This window comes from Ylistrum balloti, unplaced genomic scaffold (assembly GCF_031769215.1).
Source record: "Ylistrum balloti isolate Yb309-2 unplaced genomic scaffold, AGI_CSIRO_Ybal_v1 Utg369764, whole genome shotgun sequence".
Taxonomy (NCBI): Eukaryota; Metazoa; Mollusca; class Bivalvia; order Pectinida; family Pectinidae; genus Ylistrum; species Ylistrum balloti.
In genome coordinates, this window is record NW_026781961.1 from 814,399 (window position 1) to 838,435 (window position 24,037).

Sequence of the window (24,037 nt, forward strand, 5' to 3'; positions counted from 1 at the left end):
CAGCAGCACCAGATCCCCCATGATATACAATATACAGATTACAGGCTACATGTTATTCAGTATAAATATATACTACTTCAAGGAAAGCACTGTAATATTAATAACAAGAAATAAAAATTAACTTACCAGAACTTTTTTTGTTCTCTGAAATCAAGAAGAAAGACAGGTTGTAAACTTGTTGTGTTGATTCAATGTCACATGTACATGGATATGTTTGTGGATGTCATAAGCAGTGACTCCCATACAACCAGTTGGTAGAGCAAATACAATACTTCATACAGTGATATATCTTTACAAATATTCCTGTTTCATCTAATTTTTGAAATGGTTGCTAATCATGTCTTTAAAATATCATTTTTATTTCTTCAATTTACAATCCACTCCGTGATATGGTCAAAACTAGACAGACGGTGATATAATATGTAAGTCAATCTGTTACGTAATGCATGAGCAAAAGTTTGGGTCTAGTTCTAAAATTTAGACCCAAAAAAAAACCTGGTGAGAAGTAATCAATTAAAGATCCTGGTGTTTCTGACTAATTACCATTTTACCATGGTAACATGTTTCTATGTAATACAGAAGAAACACTAAGAAACCAGGTTTAAAGTAAAGTTAGACTGAGTTTTAATTTTATAAAGGGGGATGTTTTACAAGCCTTTACTTAAAATTAGAATATGTCTATAGGACATGAATGGAACAGGATATGATATGTGACACAACAGGACATAATATTTGATGGGACGATATATACTATGTAACAAAACAGGATATTATGTGGGATGCAACAGGACGTGACATGTGAGGTGACAGGATGTGATGTGTGATGTGACAGAATATGACATGTAAGGTGACAGGATGTGATGTGTGATGTGACAGAATATGGTATGTGAGGTGACAGGATGTGATGTGATGTGTGATGTGACAGAATATGGTATGTGAGGTGACAGGATGTGATGTGTGATGTGACAGAATATGATATGTGAGGTGACAGGATGTGATGTGTGATGTGACAGAATATGACATGTGAGGTGACAGGATGTGATGTGTGATGTGACAGAATATGACATGTGAGGTGACAGGATGTGATGTGTGATGTGACAGAATATGATATGTGAGGTGACAGGATGTGATGTGTGATGTGACAGAATATGATATGTGAGGTGACAGGATGTGATGCGTGATGTGACAGAATATGGTATATGAGGTGACAGGATGTGATGTGTGATGTGACAGAATATGATATGTGAGGTGACAGGATGTGATGTGTGACTTAACAGAATGTAATATTTGATTTGATGTAATATGTGATATTGCTACACAACAAGATGTAATATGCGACATGACAGGATGTGACAGACATTGATAACACTATATGCCCCCAATGAATAAATTGATAGGAGTGTGAACATCCCACTGTGTTTCAGATGGAGATCAAGTTAGTGAGGTATTTTTCCTGCAATAATCGCAGAGGTAAACACATAACTTCTGATTTAAAATCAAGGAGTGGGCTTACTACAGGTCACATTATTAGTTACTTATGGACAGCAGTAGATATACAGAACTACAGACTCTATATCTGTTACTGTATACTTACTGTGTGATAGTGATGGGAGGCGAACTGGCGATGGAAAAAGCAAAAATGAAAACCAAAACATCACACATAACTCCATCTCATCCTTAAAATCATGTTATTACATACATTTTTATCTTACTTAAAAAGCATTTAAGTATTTTGTGTAACATTTACTGAAAAAAATACATAAAGGGAAATAACTCCTGTAAGTCTGTAAGATTCATTTACTTTACACCAGGATAAGAGGTTATCTTATTAGTTCTATCATACCATCATAAATTCTACTGATCTATAAAATATTTTTAAGGTAGACATCATTCTCAGTGTAAACAAGGATTACAACACTAGCTAACACTGTCACAGGGTGTGGCTATAAATATATATAGTGCAAAGCTAAATACATGCAATAATAAATCCTAGCAACATGGCACATTACATAGAATATATTGGGATCTTTGACATCAAAATGACGTGAAAATATAAAAAAAAACCTTGTATATGTAACATTGTAATACTGCCAAATTTTAAGTGAATAAATGGTAAATGGGTAATGTGCCTGCCTGTATGATGATATTGTGGGTCACATTTTGATGACATTATGAGAGACATCATGATCAATTGTGGGTCACATTTTGATGACATTATGAGTGACATCATGATCAATTGTGGGTCACATTTTGATGACATTACGAGAGACATCATGATCAATTGTGGGTCACATTTTGATGACATTATGAGAGACATCATGATCACACTGTGGGTTGAAACAGAAATAATACAAAGTATTGAGATGTCTGCTCACTAAAGTCCCATTGGTAAATATATTGTGACAGAGGTCATTTTTCATCTGAATGCCTCCGGTAAGATCGCAACCGGGACCCCTGGCTTACTAGTCTGACGCTCAACCAATTGAGCTAATGAGAAGTTCTATCTAGCCGAGTGGTATATTGCAGCTATTATTTTACCAGGGTTACAATATACTTCTAGTGATGATTTGATCTAAGGTCCTGACTTTGTATTGCTGAGGTTTACTTACTCTAAGGCTCTTACAAAGTTTAAACAGGCAAGGAGATATATAAACATATATCTATATGATTATCCTTTTCTAATCAATGATGAGCCCAGGTATTTTGGAAACGGAGCATTTTAAAGGAAAGTGCTGCAGTTATCCAAGTGTGTCCTCACCTCTCCAATCCTGATATTACCAAGAATTGATTTGACTTCCCAAGGGAATTTCGACAAAATCAGGTAAAAATAAGAAATGATGATTGAGTGACGAAGCATTTAAATGCAAAACCCTCCTTTCTCCTTTTGTTACCAAGAAACTCCTATATAAGATATGTTTTCCTGCTGTTGTTTCAGACCATATTGGGTGAACATCTACAGAGATAATTCACAGAAGTAGTGTTCTAAAGCAAAAGTTGACAGACAGATAAGGAATGGACAATGCATTACTATGCTATGGTCTGAACTCACTATAACTTTGGTTTGTGCTAAAAGATAGACAAAGATCACCACATCAGAGTGACTAATAAGTTGATAACACAAAGCTATTCAGGTGAAGTATATTTTCCTTGGCTGAAAAGTAAACATCATGCACTATCTGTATACTGTAACATGCTGCATGCCTCATACAATACCTGAAACCTTAGGTCTGGATAGCCTAACATTCTGACCATGAGACTGACCAGTGGAAACTGAGTCAGAGGTCCAGTCTTCTCTAAACATGGTCAAATCCTCACCAGCAATCTCTGCATTTACTGTATATGATAAACCATATCCATTAAGATTCTCCTTATTCTTCCTTGCTTGATCTCATCTCTTTGTAATAAACAGTATCTATGAAGACTTTCCCCCACCTACCTTAATTGATCTCGTCTCTGTATATATCCACTACATTCTCCTCAGCCTACCTAGCTTGATCACATCTCTTTGTAATAAACAGTATCTATGAAGACTTTCCCCCACCTACCTTAATTGATCTCGTCTCTGTATATATCCACTACATTCTCCTCAGCCTACCTAGCTTGATCACATCTCTTTGTAATAAACAGTATCTATGAAGATATTTCCCCCACCTACCTTAATTGATATATCGTCTCTGTATATATCCACTACATTCTCCTCAGCCTACCTAGCTTGATCACATCTCTTTGTAATAAACAGTATCTATGAAGACTTTCCCCCACCTACCTTAATTGATCTCGTCTCTGTATATATCCACTAGAATCTCCTCAGCCTACCTAGCTTCATCACATCTCTGTATATATCCACTAGAATCTCCTCAGCCTACCTATCTTCATCACATCTCTGTATATATCCACTAGAATCTCCTCAGCCTACCTAGCTTCATCACATCTCTGTATATATCCACTAGAATCTCCTCAGCCTACCTAGCTTCATCACATCTCTGTATTCTCCAGTTATAAACCATATCTCCTCAGGATGAATGAACATTTTGCCATAGGTGGTCTTTAGAGCAGTTACCATATTTTCCGGCCTGTAAACTGCACCTGAGTATAAGCTGCAGGGCTGGGTTTTTTTTTTTTTTTTGCAATTTTCACAATTTCATTTCTTATGATATGATCACTGTTGTTGAATTTTGATTTACCAGCGACAGATAATGGGAGGCAGTTAACCAAGATTGTCTGTGTAAAACTTAATAAAGTTTACTGATGAATAGGTGTCTGGACTGTTAAATATTAACAAAGGGTATTGCATGCTGATAAAGAGGGTTTTCCATTAATTTTCATTAACTGGTACTCGTAAAAATCAGTTTATGATGTCTTGTACCTACATTTTTGGTTTGGTCCACCTATAAGTCGCACTAGCATATAAACCGTATGTGCGACTCACCAGGGAAAAAAACACAGCTTATAGACCAGAAAATAGGGTACTTAATACAGATAAAAATAAGAATTACTTTTGACTGAATATACTAGTGACACTTCAGCATTATTATCCTGATTTCAAGAATTTCCATGCAATCACTTACTGAGTTCCTCCTCTGCCAGTCTGTCTGCCTCTTCCTTGGCTAGCACTGCAGCCAGTGCAGCTGCCTTCTCTTCCTCCCGTTTTTTACGCATTTCTTCAAACATTCGTAGTTGTTCTCTGTGTTCTGCATCAGCAGCTTCCATAGCGTCTGTTGCAATGTCAATTTCACTCTTGGAGACAATGACATATTCCCCCTCCCTCAGTGACCACTCTGAAATAGTAGTTTGAAATATTGTCAAAGCATAAGGACCAAGGTGCTTATTATCAGATTAGATGAAACAAATGTTTACCATTAAAATGTAACATATTAATTCCCATTAACAATCTACTATGATTTTGTCAAGAATCGTGACCATGGGCTTTAAACAGTTTGGTAGATATCAATTACCACTACAAACTGGGTCTGTTTGTTGCTCGCTGGAGTCTGTACTTTTTACTGCGATATCTGCCTCTGATGTATCCAGGTTATCCTCTGTACTATCCCCCGTGATCTCTGTGTCATCCTCTGTCTGTCCATCTGTCCCTTCCTCAGTCTGTCCATCAGGCAGCAGTGTGTCCTTTGGCAGCATAACGTGCAGGTCCAGATCCACGTCATTCTGTGATGCACTGACTCCTGATCTACTTTCAGATTCTGGGGTCTGGAATCGAACCTTTTGTCCTATATAAAATAATGGGAATATGTTCTACTTTATTTAACACAAATGTTACTCTTTTGGAGCTCTTTAAATCACTTTCTGTCAAATAACATACTTAATTAAAAATTGATTATACTCTATTTTGATAAAAAAATAACCTTTGACCTACAATTGTCATTGTGAGGTGAAAATTACAGAAGAGTACAGAAGAGATGAATAAGGTTTGTGTGACCTACGTTTGTCCTTTAGAGATGAGTACAGAGGTGAAGATTAAGGTTTGTGTGACCTACGTTTGTCCTTTAGGAGATGAGTATAGAAGTGAAGAGTAAGGTTTGTGTGACCTACGTTTGTCCTGAAGAGATGAGTACAGAAATGAAGATTACGGTTTGTGTGACCTATGTTTGTCCTTTAGAAGATGAGTACAGAGGTGAAGATTAAGGTTTGTGTGACCTACGTTTGTCCTTTAGGAGATGAGTACAGAGGTGAAGATTAAGGTTTGTGTGACCTACGTTTGTCCTTTAGGAGATGAGTACACAGGTGAAGATTAAGGTTTGTGTGACCTACGTTTGTCCTTTAGGAAATGAGTACAGAGGTGAAGATTAAGGTTTGTGTGACCTACGTTTGTCCTTTAGGAGATGAGTACACAAGTGAAGATTAAGGTTTGTGTGACCTAAGTTTGTCCTTTAGGAGATGAGTACACAGGTGAAGATTAAGGTTTGTGTGACCTACGTTTGTCCTTTTGAGATGAGTACACAGGTGAAGATTAAGGTTTGTGTGACCTAAGTTTGTCCTTTAGGAGATGAGTACACAGGTGAAGATTAAGGTTTGTGTGACCTACGTTTGTCTTTGAGAGATTACACAAGTGAAAATTAAGGTTTGTGTGACCTACGTTTGTCCTTTAGGAGATGAGTACACAGGTGAAGATTAAGGTTTGTGTGACCTACGTTTGTCCTTTAGGAGATGAGTACAGAGGTGAAGATTAAGGTTTATGTGACCTACGTTTGTCCTTTAGGAGATGAGTACAGAGGTGAAGATTACGGTTTGTGTGACCTACGTTTGTCTTTGAGAGATTACACAAGTGAAGATTAAGGTTTGTGTGACCTACGTTTGTCCTTTAGAAATGAGTACACAAGTGAAGATTAAGGTTTGTGTGACCTACGTTTGTCCTTTAGAGATAAGTACAGAGGTGAAGATTAAGGTTTGTGTGACCTACGTTTGTCCTTTAGAAATGAGTACACAAGTGAAGATTAAGGTTTGTGTGACCTATTTTTGTCCTTTAGGAGATGAGTACACAGGTGAAGATTAAGGTTTGTGTGACCTACGTTTGTCCTTGAGAGATGAGTACAGAGGTGAAGATTAAGGTTTGTGTGACCTACGTTTGTCCTTTTGAGATGAGTACACAGGTGAAGATTAAGGTTTGTGTGACCTAAGTTTGTCCTTTAGGAGATGAGTACACAGGTGAAGATTAAGGTTTGTGTGACCTACGTTTGTCCTTTAGGAGATGAGTACACAGGTGAAGATTAAGGTTTGTGTGACCTACGTTTGTCCTTTAGGAGATGAGTACAGAGGTGAAGATTAAGGTTTGTGTGACCTACGTTTGTCCTTTAGGAGATGAGTACAGAGGTGAAGATTACGGTTTGTGTGACCTATGTTTGTCCTTGAGAGATTACACAAGTGAAGATTAAGGTTTGTGTGACCTACGTTTGTCCTTTAGAGATGAGTACAGAGGTGAAGATTAAGGTTTGTGTGACCTACGTTTGTCCTGAAGAGATGAGTACAGATGTAAAGATTAAGGTTTGTGTGACCTACGTTTGTCCTTTAGAGATGAGTACAGATGTAAAGATTAAGGTTTGTGTGACCTACGTTTGTCCTTTAGGAGATGAGTACACAGGTGAAGATTAAGGTTTGTGTGACCTACGTTTGTCCTTTAGGAGATGAGTACACAAGTGAAGATTAAGGTTTGTGTGACCTACGTTTGTCCTTTAGGAGATGAGTACAGAGGTGAAGATTAAGGTTTGTGTGACCTACGTTTGTCCTTTAGGAGATGAGTACAGAGGTGAAAATTAAGGTTTGTGTGACCTACGTTTGTCCTTTAGAGATAAGTACAGAGGTGAAGATTAAGGTTTGTGTGACCTATGTTTGTCCTTTAGAGATAAGTACAGAGGTGAAGATTAAGGTTTGTGTGACCTACGTTTGTCCTTTAGAGATAAGTACAGAGGTGAAGATTAAGGTTTGTGTAACCTACGTTTGTCCTTTAGAGATAAGTACAGAGGTGAAGATTAAGGTTTGTGTGACCTATGTTTGTCCTTTAGAGATAAGTACAGAGGTGAAGATTAAGGTTTGTGTGACCTATGTTTGTCCTTTAGAGATAAGTACAGAGGTGAAGATTAAGGTTTGTGTGACCTATGTTTGTCCTTTAGAAGATGAGTACAGAGGTAAAGATTAAGGTTTGTGTGACCTATGTTTGTCCTTTAGAGATAAGTACAGAGGTGAAGATTAAGGTTTGTGTGACCTATGTTTGTCCTTTAGAGATGAGTACAGAGGTGAATATTAAGGTTTGTGTGACCTATGTTTGTCCTTAAGAGATGAGTACAAAGGTGAAGAATAAGGTTTGTGTGACCTATGTTTGTCCTGAAGAGATGAGATCAGAAATGAAGATTACGGTTTGTGTGACCTATTTTTGTCCTTTTGAGATGAGTACAGAGGTAAAGATTAAGGTTTGTGTGACCTACGTTTGTCCTTGAGAGATGAGTATAGAGGTGAAGAGTAAGCTTTGCGCTGCTTCCGTTCTGCTGCAGCCTCATTTGCACGTTTCCGGAGAGCCTCTCGCTTCTTCAGCGTCTATCATAAAATCATAAATATATATATAAACAAAATTGTACTTCTGGACAACAACAAGGTTATTTGTTAATTATATTTTAGACTAATCTTAATCAACATGTTAGTTATGTTATGATAAGGAATATGTAAATTATAAAACAACTGCTTGTTAATATATATTACAATAAGTAATCACTGATACTAGAAAACATTAACACATTAGTTACTGGTTATATCACACAGATGTTACTGCTACAGTTGTGCCAGCATGCATTAGTATCACAAACCTCTCCTCTATCCCATCCTCACCATACCTCACCATAAAACAAGGACAACATGGGCTGACCAGCTTCCTTTCAGGGTGATATAACTGACCTCCAACAGCATAAAGATCCAACATGTACACAAGGACAGAATGAGTGCCAGACCACAATCATGTGGTGTGTGTCAAAAGTGGAAGGGAGGGACGTCAAGTTTGGAGAAGTGTCTTTAAAATTCATTGTGTGAGTGGTGGGAGATATGTTTATCATAAGACTGTAGAGGTGAGGAACTCATTGTGTGAGTGGTGGGAGGTATGTTTATTATAAGACTGTAGAGGTGAGGAACTCATTGTGTGAGTGGTGGGAGGTATGTTTATTATAAGACTGTAGAGGTGAGGAACTCATTGTGTGAGTGGTGGGAGGTATGTTTATTATAAGACTGTAGAGGTGAGGAACTCATTGTGTGAGTGGTGGGAGGTATGTTTATTATAAGACTGTAGAGGTGAGGAACTCATTGTGTGAGTGGTGGGAGATATGTTTATCATAAGACTGTAGTGGTGAGGAACTCATTGTGTGAGTGGTGGGAGGTATGTTTATTATAAGACTGTAGAGGTGAGGAACTCATTGTGTGAGTGGTGGGAGGTATGTTTATTATAAGACTGTAGAGGTGAGGAACTCATTGTGTGAGTGGTGGGAGGTATGTTTATTATAAGACTGTAGAGGTGAGGAACTCATTGTGTGAGTGGTGGGAGGTATGTTTATTATAAGACTGTAGAGGTGAGGGAGATAGGGATCTGCATTACCACTAGTCTGTGAGTGTGGAGATGGTTAGGAGGGAGCACAGCTTGATGATACAGTCCACAAAGTCCACATTTGACGCTGTTTTTGTGCTGCTCCATGTGGATCTCATAGCGAGTACATTTGTGGTCACAAACAGCACAATCTTGCTGATGAAGAACTGGAGTCTGGGGAGATGGGTTAGTAAATATAGATCATGGGCATATAAATCAGCAGGGATATCAAACCTAATAGTAAGGATGTCATATTGAACAGTAGGAATGTCACACAAAACAGTAGGTATGTCATATAGAACAGTAGGTATGTCATACAAAACAGTAGGTATGTCACAGGAACAGTAGGTATGTCATATAGAACAGTAGGTATGTCACACAAAACAGTAGGTATGTCATATAGAAAAGTAGGCATGTCATACGAACAGTAGGTATGTCATACAAAACAGTTGGTATGTCATAGGAACAGTAGGTATGTCATATAGAACAGTAGGTATTTCATACAGAATAGTAGGTATGTCATATAGAACAGTAGGTATGTCATACAGAACAGTAGGTATGTCACACAAAACAGTAGGTATTTCATACAGAATAGTAGGTATGTCATACAGAACAGTAGGTATGTCATACAAAACAGTTGGTATGTCATAGGAACAGTAGGTATGTCATACAAAACAGTAGGTATGTCATACAAATCAGTAGGTATGTCACACAAAACAGTAGGTATGTCATATAGAACAGTAGGTATGTCATATAGAACAGTAGGTATGTCACACAAAACAGTAGGTATGTCATACAAAACAGTAGGTATGTCATATAGAACAGTAGGTATGTCATACAGAACAGTAGGTATGTCATATAGAACAGTAGGTATGTCATATAGAACAGTAGGTATGTCATACAGAACAGTAGGTATGTCATACAGAACAGTAGGTATGTCATACAGAACAGTAGGTATGTCATACAAAACAGTAGGTATGTCATAGGAACAGTAGGTATGTCATACAAAACAGTAGGTATGTCACACAAAACAGTAGGTATGTCATACAGAACAGTAGGTATGTCATACAGAACAGTAGGTATGTCACACAAAACAGTAGGTATGTCATATAGAACAGTAGGTATTTCATACAGAATAGTAGGTATGTCATATAGAACAGTTGGTTACGTCAAAAGAAGTCCTTTAAAATTATTTATCAACCAACACTTAAATACGTTACAATGCTTAGGTTTGTGTCGTATAAAAATATAGTGCCAGACATTAGAATTTCACAGGGTGAATCTATTTTATATAGACCATAAACCATAGTTAGTACTCATGTTAGATAATAAACCCATGTGTAATATACAAGTATGTTGGAAACTGTGACAGATCTACACAAACGATGTACTAAAGTACATGCAAACACTTGATATAACTCCATTTCATTACACATTTAGTAGACTAAAGTAGTGTTTCCAGTACTTCAGAATACTTCAGGGGTATACTAGGGCCTTATCAATTTTATCTGTTAAATCAACAGCTGATTTCATGTATCATTGTTTTGTTATCATTATATACTTAACATGATAGAAGATTCATCTGCCAATTTCTCTATATAGTAGATATCATTGTGTTTGTAATACGTGATTGCTATCTCTATAACTGTTGACACAGAGGATAAAGTTATGTACACCTGTCTGTTAACACGATCTATCATCACACAAAAACACTGGTCATTACCTCTTTCAATGTCGCGTATAATTTTTCTACGACTGGTGCAGTTCCTATGAAACTCACGTATGAAGGCTTCTGAAGCTGAAAATCAGTACAAACATAATCATAGTATCTCTGGTCTCACTTGAAAATCAACTTCAACTCCTTCCTTTCCTTCAGAATCAAACCACTTCTTTTTTAACTTATATGTAATGAGGTCCCTACCCCTCAACTACCATGATGGTTTATACTGAGGTCCACACCCTGTGATGGTTTATACTGAGGTCCACACCCTATAACAGTGATGGTTTATACTGAGGTCCACAACCTATAACAGTGATGGTTTATACAGAGGTCTACACCCTGTGATGGTTTATACTGAGGTCCACACCCTGTGATGGTTTATACTGAGGTCCACACCCTATAACAGTGATGGTTTATACTGAGGTCCACACCCTGTGATGGTTTATACTGAGGTCCACACCCTATAACAGTGATGTTTTATACTGAGGTCCACAACCTATAACAGTGATGGTTTATACTGAAGTCCACACCCTGTGATGGTTTATACTGAGGTCCACACCCTGTGATGGTTTATACTGAGGTCCACACCCTATAACAGTGATGGTTTATACTGAGGTCCACACCCTGTGATGGTTTATACTGAGGTCCACACCCTGTGATGGTTTATACTGAGGTCCACACCCTGTGATGGTTTATACTGAGGTCCACACCCTGTGATGGTTTATACTATAACAGTGATGGAGGTCCACAACCTATAACAGTGATGGTTTATACTGAGGTCCACACCCTGTGATGGTTTATACTGAGGTCCACACCCTGTGATGGTTTATACTGAGGTCCACACCCTGTGATGGTTTATACTGAGGTCCACAACCTATAACAGTGATGGTTTATACTGAGGTCCACACCCTATAACAGTGATGGTTTATACTGAGGTCCACACCCTGTGATGGTTTATACTGAGGTCCACACCCTGTGATGGTTTATACTGAGGTCCACACCCTATAACAGTAACTGATCTGAAATCCCTTACTCAGACTAAGTTAGGATATTGATATGTATGAAGTCAGTTCAATAATTTCATCAGTCACTTGCTGCTCTCATATTGTAGATATATATATATATATATGAAACATGCTGTAATGACTAAGTTGAAATCACAGATTAAGTTAACTCTGAGGTAAAAAAGAATATATATACATTTATGTTTGGTAATATCACTTATTTACCAGAATTCAAAACATATCAGCACAACTAAATCCATCCAAACACCCGGCCCTGTTATCACAGAAAATCTCACCAGCCATTTAAAATGCAGAAGATTACATTTGACACAATGTATAGAATCAGCTTTGAGATGTATATTATACCCACCCCAGTGTTAAAGTTACACAAACATGCTCTCTGAGAGAAACAACATTTTTGTTTACTTTCTTAATCTAATGTACATAAATCTGTTTATACAAGGTAAAAAAAACAAACAAAAGTTTGGTTACTGACACTTTCAGAATATTTCAAAGAAAATCTTTCACTATGAAATCATCAAAAACCAATTGGCCTCCCCATAAAAAAAAATTTCATGATCCTTACTTAACTAACAAAGTTATGCTCTTAACACGAAAGGACAAATGGAGGACAGGCAAAGCGGTGACTATATGCTCCTCCTGGAAATTTTCAGGAAGCATGAAAAAAATCCAAATGTTGTTAATAATTTAATCAATGATCTTGGTGCCTATTGTTTAAGTGTTGAATGCAGTGGAAGATATAAAGCCCCAAGAGGTTCACCATTTGCCACAACCTGTCATTGTGATTGGCGACTTCAAAATGAGATATTTATAACTGGCATTATTAAAACGCTCACAGGTTTATAGTGAGGAAAATCCTTGATATTAAGCATTTTGGCAACTATTATGATATAAAGTTAGAAAGGATATTGGTTTAAGTCCCAACATTGTCCCATCTCTGTCAACATATCATAAAACAAAGTTACAACATTGTCCTATCTCTGTCAACATGTAGTAAAACAAAGTTACAGCATTGTCCCACTGCTGTCAACATGTAGTAAAACAAAGTTACAACATTGTCCCACTGCTGTCAACATGTAGTAAAACAAAGTTACAACACTGTCCCACTGCTGTCAACATGTAGTAAAACAAAGTTACAACACTGTCCCACTGCTGTCAACATGTAGTAAAACAAAGTTACAACATTGTCCCACCGCTGTCAACATGTAGTAAAACAAAGTTACAACATTGTCCTATCTCTGTCAACATGTAGTAAAACAATGTTACAACATTGTCCTATCTCTGTCAACATGTAGTAAAACAAAGTTACAACATTGTCCCACCGCTGTCAACATGTAGTAAAACAAAGTTACAACATTGTCCTATCTCTGTCAACATGCCATTAAACAAAGTTACAACATTGTCCTATCTCTGTCAACATGCCATTAAACAAAGTTACAACATTGTCCTATCTCTGTCAACATGTAGTAAAACAAAGTTACAACATTGTCCCACTGCTGTCAACATGTAGTAAAACAAAGTTACAACACTGTCCCACTGCTGTCAACATGTAGTAAAACAAAGTTACAACACTGTCCCACTGCTGTCAACATGTAGTAAAACAAAGTTACAACATTGTCCTATCTCTGTCAACATGTAGTAAAACAAAGTTACAACACTGTCCCACCGCTGTCAACATGTAGTAAAACAAAGTTACAACATTGTCCTATCTCTGTCAACATGTAGTAAAACAAAGTTACAACATTGTCCTATCTCTGTCAACATGTAGTAAAACAAAGTTACACCATTGTCCTATCTCTGTCAACATGTAGTAAAACAAAGTTACAACACTGTCCCACCGCTGTCAACATGTAGTAAAACAAAGTTACAACATTGTCCTATCTCTGTCAACATGTAATAAAACAAAGTTACAACATTGTCCTATCTCTGTCAACATGTAGTAAAACAAAGTTACAACACTGTCCCACCGCTGTCAACATGTAGTAAAACAAAGTTACAACATTGTCCTATCTCTGTCAACATGTAGTAAAACAAAGTTACAACATTGTCCCACTGCTGTCAACATGTAGTAAAACAAAGTTACAACATTGTCCTATTTTTGTCAACATGTAGTAAAACAAAGTTACAACACTGTCCTATCTCTGTCAACATGTAGTAAAACAAGTTACAACATTGTCCCACTGCTGTCAACATGTAGTAAAACAAAGACACAACACTGTCCCACCGCTGTCAACATGTAGTAAAACAAAGTTACAACATTGTCCTATCTCTGTCAACATGTATTAAAACAAAGTTACAACACTGTCCCACCGCTGTCAACATGTAGTAAAACAAAGTTACAACATTGTCCTATCTCTGTCAACATGTAATAAAACAAAGTTACAACATTGTCCTATCTCTGTCAACATGTAGTAAAACAAAGTTACAACATTGTCCTATCTCTGTCAACATGTAGTAAAACAAAGTTACAACATTGTCCTATCTCTGTCAACATGTAATAAAACAAAGTTACAACATTGTCCTATCTCTGTCAACATGTAGTAAAACAAAGTTACAACATTGTCCTATCTCTGTCAACATGTAGTAAAACAAAGTTACAACATTGTCCTATCTCTGTCAACATGTAATAAAACAAAGTTACAACATTGTCCTATCTCTGTCAACATGTAATAAAACAAAGTTACAACATTGTCCTATCTCTGTCAACATGTAGTAAAACAAAGTTACAACATTGTCCTATCTCTGTCAACATGTAGTAAAACAAAGTTACAACATTGTCCTATCTCTGTCAACATGTAATAAAACAAAGTTACAACATTGTCCTATCTCTGTCAACATGTAGTAAAACAAAGTTACAACATTGTCCTATCTCTGTCAACATGTAGTAAAACAAAGTTACAACACTGTCCCACCGCTGTCAACATGTAGTAAAACAAAGTTACAACATTGTCCTATCTCTGTCAACATGTAGTAAAACAAAGTTACAACATTGTCCTATCTCTGTCAACATGTAATAAAACAAAGTTACAACATTGTCCTATCTCTGTCAACATGTAGTAAAACAAAGTTACAACATTGTCCTATCTCTGTCAACATGTAGTAAAACAAAGTTACAACACTGTCCCACCGCTGTCAACATGTAGTAAAACAAAGTTACAACATTGTCCTATCTCTGTCAACATGTAATAAAACAAAGTTACAACATAGTCCTATCTCTGTCAACATGTAGTAAAACAAAGTTACAACATTGTCCTATCTCTGTCAACATGTAGTAAAACAAAGTTACAACATTGTCCTATCTCTGTCAACATGTAGTAAAACAAAGTTACAACATTGTCCCACTGCTGTCAACATGTAGTAAAACAAAGTTACAACACTGTCCCACTGCTGTCAACATGTAGTAAAACAAAGTTACAACACTGTCCCACTGCTGTCAACATGTAGTAAAACAAAGTTACAACACTGTCCCACTGCTGTCAACATGTAGTAAAACAAAGTTACAACACTGTCCCACTGCTGTCAACATGTAGTAAAACAAAGTTACAACACTGTCCCACCGCTGTCAACATGTAGTAAAACAAAGTTACAACATTGTCCTATCTCTGTCAACATGTAGTAAAACAAAGTTACAACATTGTCCTATCTCTGTCAACATGTAGTAAAACAATGTTACAACATTGTCCTATCTCTGTCAACATGTAGTAAAACAAAGTTACAACATTGTCCCACTGCTGTCAACATGTAGTAAAACAAAGTTACAACATTGTCCTATCTCTGTCAACATGTAGTAAAACAAAGTTACAACATTGTCCTATCTCTGTCAACATGTAGTAAAACAAAGTTACAACATTGTCCTATCTCTGTCAACATGTAGTAAAACAAAGTTACAACATTGTCCTATCTCTGTCAACATGTAGTAAAACAAAGTTACAACATTGTCCTATCTCTGTCAACATGTAGTAAAACAAAGTTACAACATTGTCCTATCTCTGTCAACATGTAGTAAAACAAAGTTACAACATTGTCCTATCTCTGTCAACATGTAGTAAAACAAAGTTACAACATTGTCCTATCTCTGTCAACATGCCATTAAACAAAGTTACAACATTGTCCTATCTCTGTCAACATGCCATTAAACAAAGTTACAACATTGTCCTATCTCTGTCAACATGTAGTAAAACAAAGTTCCAACAGTGTCCCACTGCTGTCAACATGTAGTAAAACAAAGTTACAACACTGTCCCACTGCTGTCAACATGTAGTAAAACAAAGTTACAACACTGTCCCACTGCTGTCAACATGTAGTAAAACAAAGTTACAACACTGTCCCACCGCTGTCAACATGTAGTAAAACAAAGTTACAACATTGTCCTATCTCTGTCAACATGTAGTAAAACAAAGTTACAACATTGTCCTATCTCTGTCAACATGTAGTAAAACAAAGTTACAACATTGTCCCACTGCTGTCAACATGTAGTAAAACAAAGTTACAACATTGTCCTATTTTTGTCAACATGTAGTAAAACAAAGTTACAACATTGTCCTATCTCTGTCAACATGTAGTAAAACAAAGTTACAACACTGTCCCACCGCTGTCAACATGTAGTAAAACAAAGTTACAACATTGTCCTATCTCTGTCAACATGTAGTAAAACAAGTTACAACATTGTCCCATCTCTGTCAACATGTAGTAAAACAAAGTTACAACATTGTCCCACCGCTGTCAACATGTAGTAAAACAAAGTTACAACATTGTCCCACTGCTGTCAACATGTAGTAAAACAAAGTTACAACATTGTCCTATCTCTGTCAACATGTAGTAAAACAAAGTTACAACATTGTCCTATCTCTGTCAACATGTAGTAAAACAAAGTTACAACATTGTCCTATCTCTGTCAACATGTAGTAAAACAAAGTTACAACATTGTCCTATCTCTGTCAACATGCCATTAAACAAAGTTACAACATTGTCCTATCTCTGTCAACATGTAGTAAAACAAAGTTACAACATTGTCCTATCTCTGTCAACATGCCATTAAACAAAGTTACAACATTGTCCTATCTCTGTCAACATGCCAGTAAACAAAGTTACAACAGTGTCCTATCTCTGTCAACATGTAGTAAAACAAAGTTACAACATTGTCCCACTGCTGTCAACATGTAGTAAAACAAAGTTACAACATTGTCCTATCTCTGTCAACATGCCATTAAACAAAGTTACAACATTGTCCCACTGCTGTCAACATGTAGTAAAACAAAGTTACAACATTGTCCTATCTCTGTCAACATGTAGTAAAACAAAGTTACAACATTGTCCTATCTCTGTCAACATGTAGTAAAACAAAGTTACAACATTGTCCTATCTCTGTCAACATGTAGTAAAACAAAGTTACAACATTGTCCTATCTCTGTCAACATGTAGTAAAACAAAGTTACAACACTGTCCTATCTCTGTCAACATGTAGTAAAAAAAGTTACAACATTGTCCCACCGCTGTCAACATGTAGTAAAACAAAGTTACAACATTGTCCTATCTCTGTCAACATGTAGTAAAACAAAGTTACAACATTGTCCTATCTCTGTCAACATGTAGTAAAACAAAGTTACAACATAGTCCCATCTCTGTCAACATGTAGTAAAACAAAGTTACAACATTGTCCCACCGCTGTCAACATGTAGTAAAACAAAGTTACAACATTGTCCTATCTCTGTCAACAAATATTACATCACATTGTCCCATCAACATCAACACATAATCACACAAAGTTACAATATTGTCCCACTGCTGTCAACTCAAAATTACACCATAATGTATCATCTTTGTCAACATGTATTACACAAAGATAAAACATTGTCCTGTCTCTGTCAATGTGTAATTACACAACAATGTCCCATCTCTGTAATTACACAACAATGTCCCATCTCTGTCAATGTGTAATTACACAACAAAGTCCCATCTCTGTCAATGTGTAATTACACAACAATGTCCCATCTCTGTGATTACACAACAATGTCCCATCTCCGTCAATGTGTAATTATACAACAATGTCCCATCTCTGTAATTACACATACAAAAGATAATTACTGATTCAGACAAGATGTTCATCGCTCTGCAATGATTGTCTAACAGTTTTGTTATCTTGTTCTTGTTCAGATGGTGACATATATAATGTTTTTAAGTGATCAAATGTTTGGGACATTTAAGTGTTAATATGACAACTTGTGATACCAGCTGTGTGATTGTACAGGAATCCTGTGGTTGATTGAATTAATATTCAGTACAACGTCAGTTTGACATCTGACGCACACACCAGTTGGTAATACACATACTTAATCATTATCCAAAACATTTTGACTTACAAATCGTTATTTGTTAGACTGTAAGTACAGTGGAACTATTAAGCTAGGCTATCCTAATTTTTACACTGATGTCAAAGACAAAACTCTGTTCTTAGGTCTTAATCGTGTGATCACTTTAATTCCATTACAATTACAGGCGGAGCACACACTATATATGGGTATTGAATTTAAATGTGGGGTCAGATACTACAACATCATAATGTATGTATCAGGATCGTTAATTCACTAAGTAGGATTACAGGCTAACTCCTCAACGTCTCACTGGACTGGAAACTCCACACCTTGAACTAGAGTGCAACAGTCCTTTATCAAATCAGCAAAACTATAAGCTGACATTTACTACAGGAGTTTATATATAGTACATTACAGGACAACAAACAGTATGTACATAAATTCATGTTAGGTTTGATTAGTTCAACTTTAATGGTCTCCTGATTCTCAGAGGGGAAACTCCAGAAGCATTTTTCTAATTCTGTGTTAGAATGTTGGCGTAGAAATGTGTTAAACATTCACACATACTGTTTAATGCATGTTTTGGGGTAGCCATGTCATTTAATAAGAGAGACATCCTAAATGTGCCACCAAAGACTATTACATACTCCTTGTATCCCATTTAATATTTTAGATTGTCATTCGGAGAGATGTTAATTAAATCTAAGAAAACAGTCTATCATTTAACATGGGACATGTACTTTCATTTATCATCTGTTAATGGCAGAAACATAAGTCTCTTCCCATTTATCATCCATTAATGGTGGAGACATAAGTCTCTACTCATTTATCATCTGTTAATGGCAGAAACATAAGTCTCTACTCACTTATCATCTGTTAATGGCAGAAACATAAGTCTCTACTCACTTATCATCTGTTAATGGCAGAAACATAAGTCTCTACTCACTTATCATCTGTTAATGGTGGAAACATAAGTCTCTACTCACTTATCATCTGTTAATGGCAGAAACATAAGTCTCTACTCATTTATCATCTGTTAATGGCAGAAACATAAGTCTCTACTCACTTATCATCCGTTAATGGTGGAGACATAAGTCTCTACTCATTTATCATCCATTAATGGTGGAGACATAAGTCTCTACTAATTTACCAGATGTGATCTTCCTCTCTATATAAATAAATACATTTTACCTATAAATAAATATTTTTCGTTTATTGAAAACATGTGACAACCTGCTCGTAGACTGATATAGTTTTCCCATCTCTATCTTTACCAGTGGTGTTCTGACTAACTGACGTCATCAACGACTTATTACTTTCTTGCCTTCAATTTAATGACCCAGCATGGTTGATTTACAGCTAAAAAAATTCTGTTCTTCTTGTTTTTGCAGCACACACGCCAACTGGCTAAAAGTATTACACTGTTATATACCCAGACACCTATACTGTCTAGAATATTATCTAATCTTATGGCCAATCATGGTTGATTTACAGGTAAGATAATCTTTCCTTCTTGTTTTTGTAGTATACACTCCAATTGGTTAAAAGTGTAATATTGTTATATAAGATATATAACCAGACACCTATACTGTCTAGAATACTATATAACAAGTAAGCACCATCAAATCTATCATAGAATATCTCAAATGTGATCTTAAGATCACTGCAGATCAGAATGGAGAGTAAATACCCAGACAGACACTAGGTCACCATTTAAAAAATAAAGTGATATCAAGGAGTTACAATTGCAGGTTATAGTGAAACCAATTAATACATGACTGTTTTGGGCAAATTAATCTCTTTATAATCATATAAAGTCTGCCAGTAACTCTTTATCACATATACTGATAAATTTACCATTGTATTATCCATCAGCTCATTCTAGTATTCCACAAAATAACATAATCTTGTTCTCGTATTCCCCACAATAACAGAGTCTTGTTCTCGTATTCCCCACAATAACAGAGTCTTGTTCTAGTATTCCCCACAATAACAGAGTCTTGTTCTCGTATTCCCCACAATAACAGAGTCTTGTTCTAGTATTCCACACAATAACATAATCTTGTTCTTGTTTTTACCTACAATAACAGTCTTGTTCTAGTATTCCCCACAATAACAGTCTTGCTATAGTATTCCCCTACAATAACAGAGTCTTGTTCTAGTATTCCCCACAATAACAGTCTTGTTCTTGTATTCCACACAATAACAGAGTCTTGTTCTAGCATTCCCCACAATAACAGAGTCTTGTTGTAGTATTCCCCACAATAACAGTCTTGTTCTTGTATTCCACACAATAACAGAGCCTTGTTCTTATATTCCCTACAATAACAGAGCCTTGTTCTTATATTCCCTACAATAACAGAGTCTTGTTCTCATATTCCACACAATAACAGAGTCTTGTTCTAGTATTCCACACAATAACAGAGTCTTGTTCTAGTATTCCCCACAATAACAGAGTCTTGTTCTAGTATTCCACACAATAACATTGTTTCTGTATGACAATTGTAGGAAAGATTAATCAATAAACATACCACAATGTCTGTATGTATGATCATTCTATGGCAAAAATTCTTTTTACTCGTTATGCAAATAATGAAATGTAACAACTGAACGTCTTGGTAAATATTGTAATGTTGATACAACCTGCATGACCTTTAGTATAACAAACGTAGATATAAGACACAATAGGACTTGTTAGGGGGTAGCTGGGATGATCATGGGGTCAAACACAGAGCAGATCAGTAAATAGGGCAAACAAGGAAAAGACAACATGGGGTCAATCCAAGAACATAGGGTTTGAAGGCAGGCAGAAATTGAACTTACACCAACAGACACAAGATAATATAAACTTTCTTGGTTAAATGCTTGATCTTGATAGTGTAATGTAACACAAGAACAACCCTGAGACATGTAAAGTAAACCTAAGGTGACATTATATTGCCTTTAACACACACCATTCCAACCAAAGTTTACGCAATAAATCAACTCCATGTCAACATCAGAAAACTTAATTATGTTTCATTATTGTAACACTTTTATTATCTGGCATTAAAATGTCCACTGTTGACAGAAATGTAAATAATCTCAATCACCCTATGTATATATGTACTCCATTGATCTCCAGATAGTTACTATATATTACTTCATTGTGTGGTAATCTGATATTACCTCATAATCAGGGTTCACAACAATCTCTGATAATCACACCCAATCTATGATTTATTAGTAAATAATATAAAAAGGCTTGCCAAGTGACAGGCAACATAATAATCTTTCCCCAAGGTTGAGATCACCCTAGTGTACCCTCAATGGGGTGAATGAGTATTTCCCTGTAATCCTTATGGACATGTATAAATGTTGTTATCTCACTGCTTTTTATTGTTGATGTGAGGTAACTGGATGGCTAGCATGATGTTACTGAATTGTTAAAGGTGAAGTCAAAAACATTCCTCAACGGTATGACAAATCTCAACCCAATGATGTGTGGATACACCTTTCAAGGGAAAGAGGAAACCTGACTTTTACATCCATAACTTGTGATAAGTAGAAATGAAATGTGTCATACACATGGTAAATAGGCTGAAATGAGAGAAGTTCAACCAGCTAAAGCTAAGGTCAACTCATGCTTCCAACCTTTAAACATGATTACTTAATCATTCCCTTTTTCATGTTTTCAACCTCTCAATAAATGTAACAGGTAGTATCTGCCAACTGTCATATACTCTACACTGGTTAAGATCTGTTATAACAGGTAGTATCTGCCAACTGTCATATACTCTACACTGGTTAAGATCTGTTATAACAGGTAGTATCTACCAACACTGTCATATACTCTACACTGGTTAAGATCTGTTATAACAGGTAGTATCTACCAACACTGTCATATACTCTACACTGGTTAAGATCTGTTATAACAGGTAGTATCTACCAACACTGTCATATACTCTACACTGGTTAAGATCTGTTATAACAGGTAGTATCTACCAACACTGTCAAATACTCTACACTGGTTAAGATCTGTTATAACAGGTAGTATCTACCAACACTGTCAAATACTCTACACTGGTTAAGATCTGTTATAACAGGTAGTATCTACCAACACTGTCAAATACTCTACACTGGTTAAGATCTGTTATAACAGGTAGTATCTACCAACACTGTCAAATACTCTACACTGGTTAAGATCTGTTATAACAGGTAGTATCTACCAACACTGTCAGATACTCTACACTGGTTAAGATCTGTTATAACAGGTAGTATCTACCAACACTGTCAAATACTCTACACTGGTTAAGATCTGTTATAACAGGTAGTATCTACCAACACTGTCAAATACTCTACACTGGTTAAGATCTGTTATAACAGGTAGTATCTACCAACACTGTCAAATACTCTACACTGGTTAAGATCTGTTATAACAGGTAGTATCTACCAACACTGTCAAATACTCTACACTGGTTAAGATCTGTTATAACAGGTAGTATCTACCAACACTGTCAAATACTCTACACTGGTTAAGATCTGTTATAACAGGTAGTATCTACCAACACTAGTTATTATACAATCTTGTCAACTCAGTAAAGAGATCAGGTGGGTAGATTCTCCAATATCTCGATATGATAACTACTTTGTAGTGATTCTTCTACCATACAAATTTTACGAACTGTGGACAAAAGATGAAAATTATCAGCAAGTGAATTAGTATCTTACGAATAGAATAACACATCCTTTACCAATGCTATATTTATCATGACAAACCCTGTATCCATCCTTTAATTACCAGCATCATAAGACACCTCGTACCATCCTATCATTACCTGTATCATAAGACACCCTGTATCCACCCTATAATTACCAGCATAAGACACCTTGTACCACCCTATAATTACCAGCATCATAAGACACTTTGTATCTACCATCCTATAATTACCAGCATCATAAGACACCCTGTATCCACCCTATAATTACCAGCATCATAAGACAATTTGTATCCATCCTATAATTACCAGTATCATAAGACAATAATTACCAGCATCATAAGACAATTTGTATCCACCCTATAATTACCAGCATCATATGACACCCTGTATCCACCCTATAATTACCAGCATCATAAGACACCTTGTACCACCCTATAATTACCAGTATCATAAGACACCTTGTACCACCCTATAATTACCAGCATCATAAGACACCCTGTATCCACCCTATAATTACCAGCATCATAAGACTCCTTCTATCCACCCTATAATTACCAGCATCATAAGACACCCTGTATCCACCCTATAATTACCAGCATCATACGACACCCTGTATCCACCCTATAATTACCAGCATCATAAGACGCCTTCTATCCACCCCATAATTACCAGCATCATAAGACACCCTGTATCCACCCTATAATTACCAGCATCATAAGACACCCTGTATCCACCCTATAATTACCAGCATCATACGACACCCTGTATCCACCCTATAATTACCAGCATCATAAGACACCATGTATCCACCCTATAATTACCAGCATCATACGACACCCTGTATCCACCCTATAATTACCAGCATCAGCATCACCCTATAATTACCAATCATTGTATCCACCCTATAATTACCAGTCATCATAAGACAATTTGTATCCATCCACCCTATAATTACCAGCATCATAAGACAATTTGTATCCATCCTATAATTACCATCATACGACACCCTGTATCCACCCATCATAAGACAATTTGTATCCACCCTATAATTACCAGCATCATAAGACACCCTGTATCCACCCTATAATTACCAGCATCATAAGACACCCTGTATCCACCCTATAATTACCAGCATCATAAGACACCCTGTATCCACCCTATAATTACCAGCATCATAAGACACCCTGTATCCACCCTATAATTACCAG

At 36.4% G+C, this 24,037-nt stretch overlaps 1 protein-coding gene across 1 annotated transcript in view; it reads right to left on the reverse strand.

Moving 5' to 3' along the window:
* Positions 1 to 24,037, reverse strand: part of LOC132543788 (uncharacterized) — a 49,842-nt gene that overhangs the window by 14,878 nt on the left and 10,927 nt on the right. Inside the window, 8 exon segments of the mRNA XM_060207312.1 lie at positions 127 to 144; positions 1,595 to 1,618; positions 3,214 to 3,333; positions 4,569 to 4,778; positions 4,959 to 5,225; positions 7,935 to 8,043; positions 9,086 to 9,247; positions 10,797 to 10,871. Coding sequence (XP_060063295.1) covers positions 127 to 144; positions 1,595 to 1,618; positions 3,214 to 3,333; positions 4,569 to 4,778; positions 4,959 to 5,225; positions 7,935 to 8,043; positions 9,086 to 9,247; positions 10,797 to 10,871 — 985 coding nt within the window.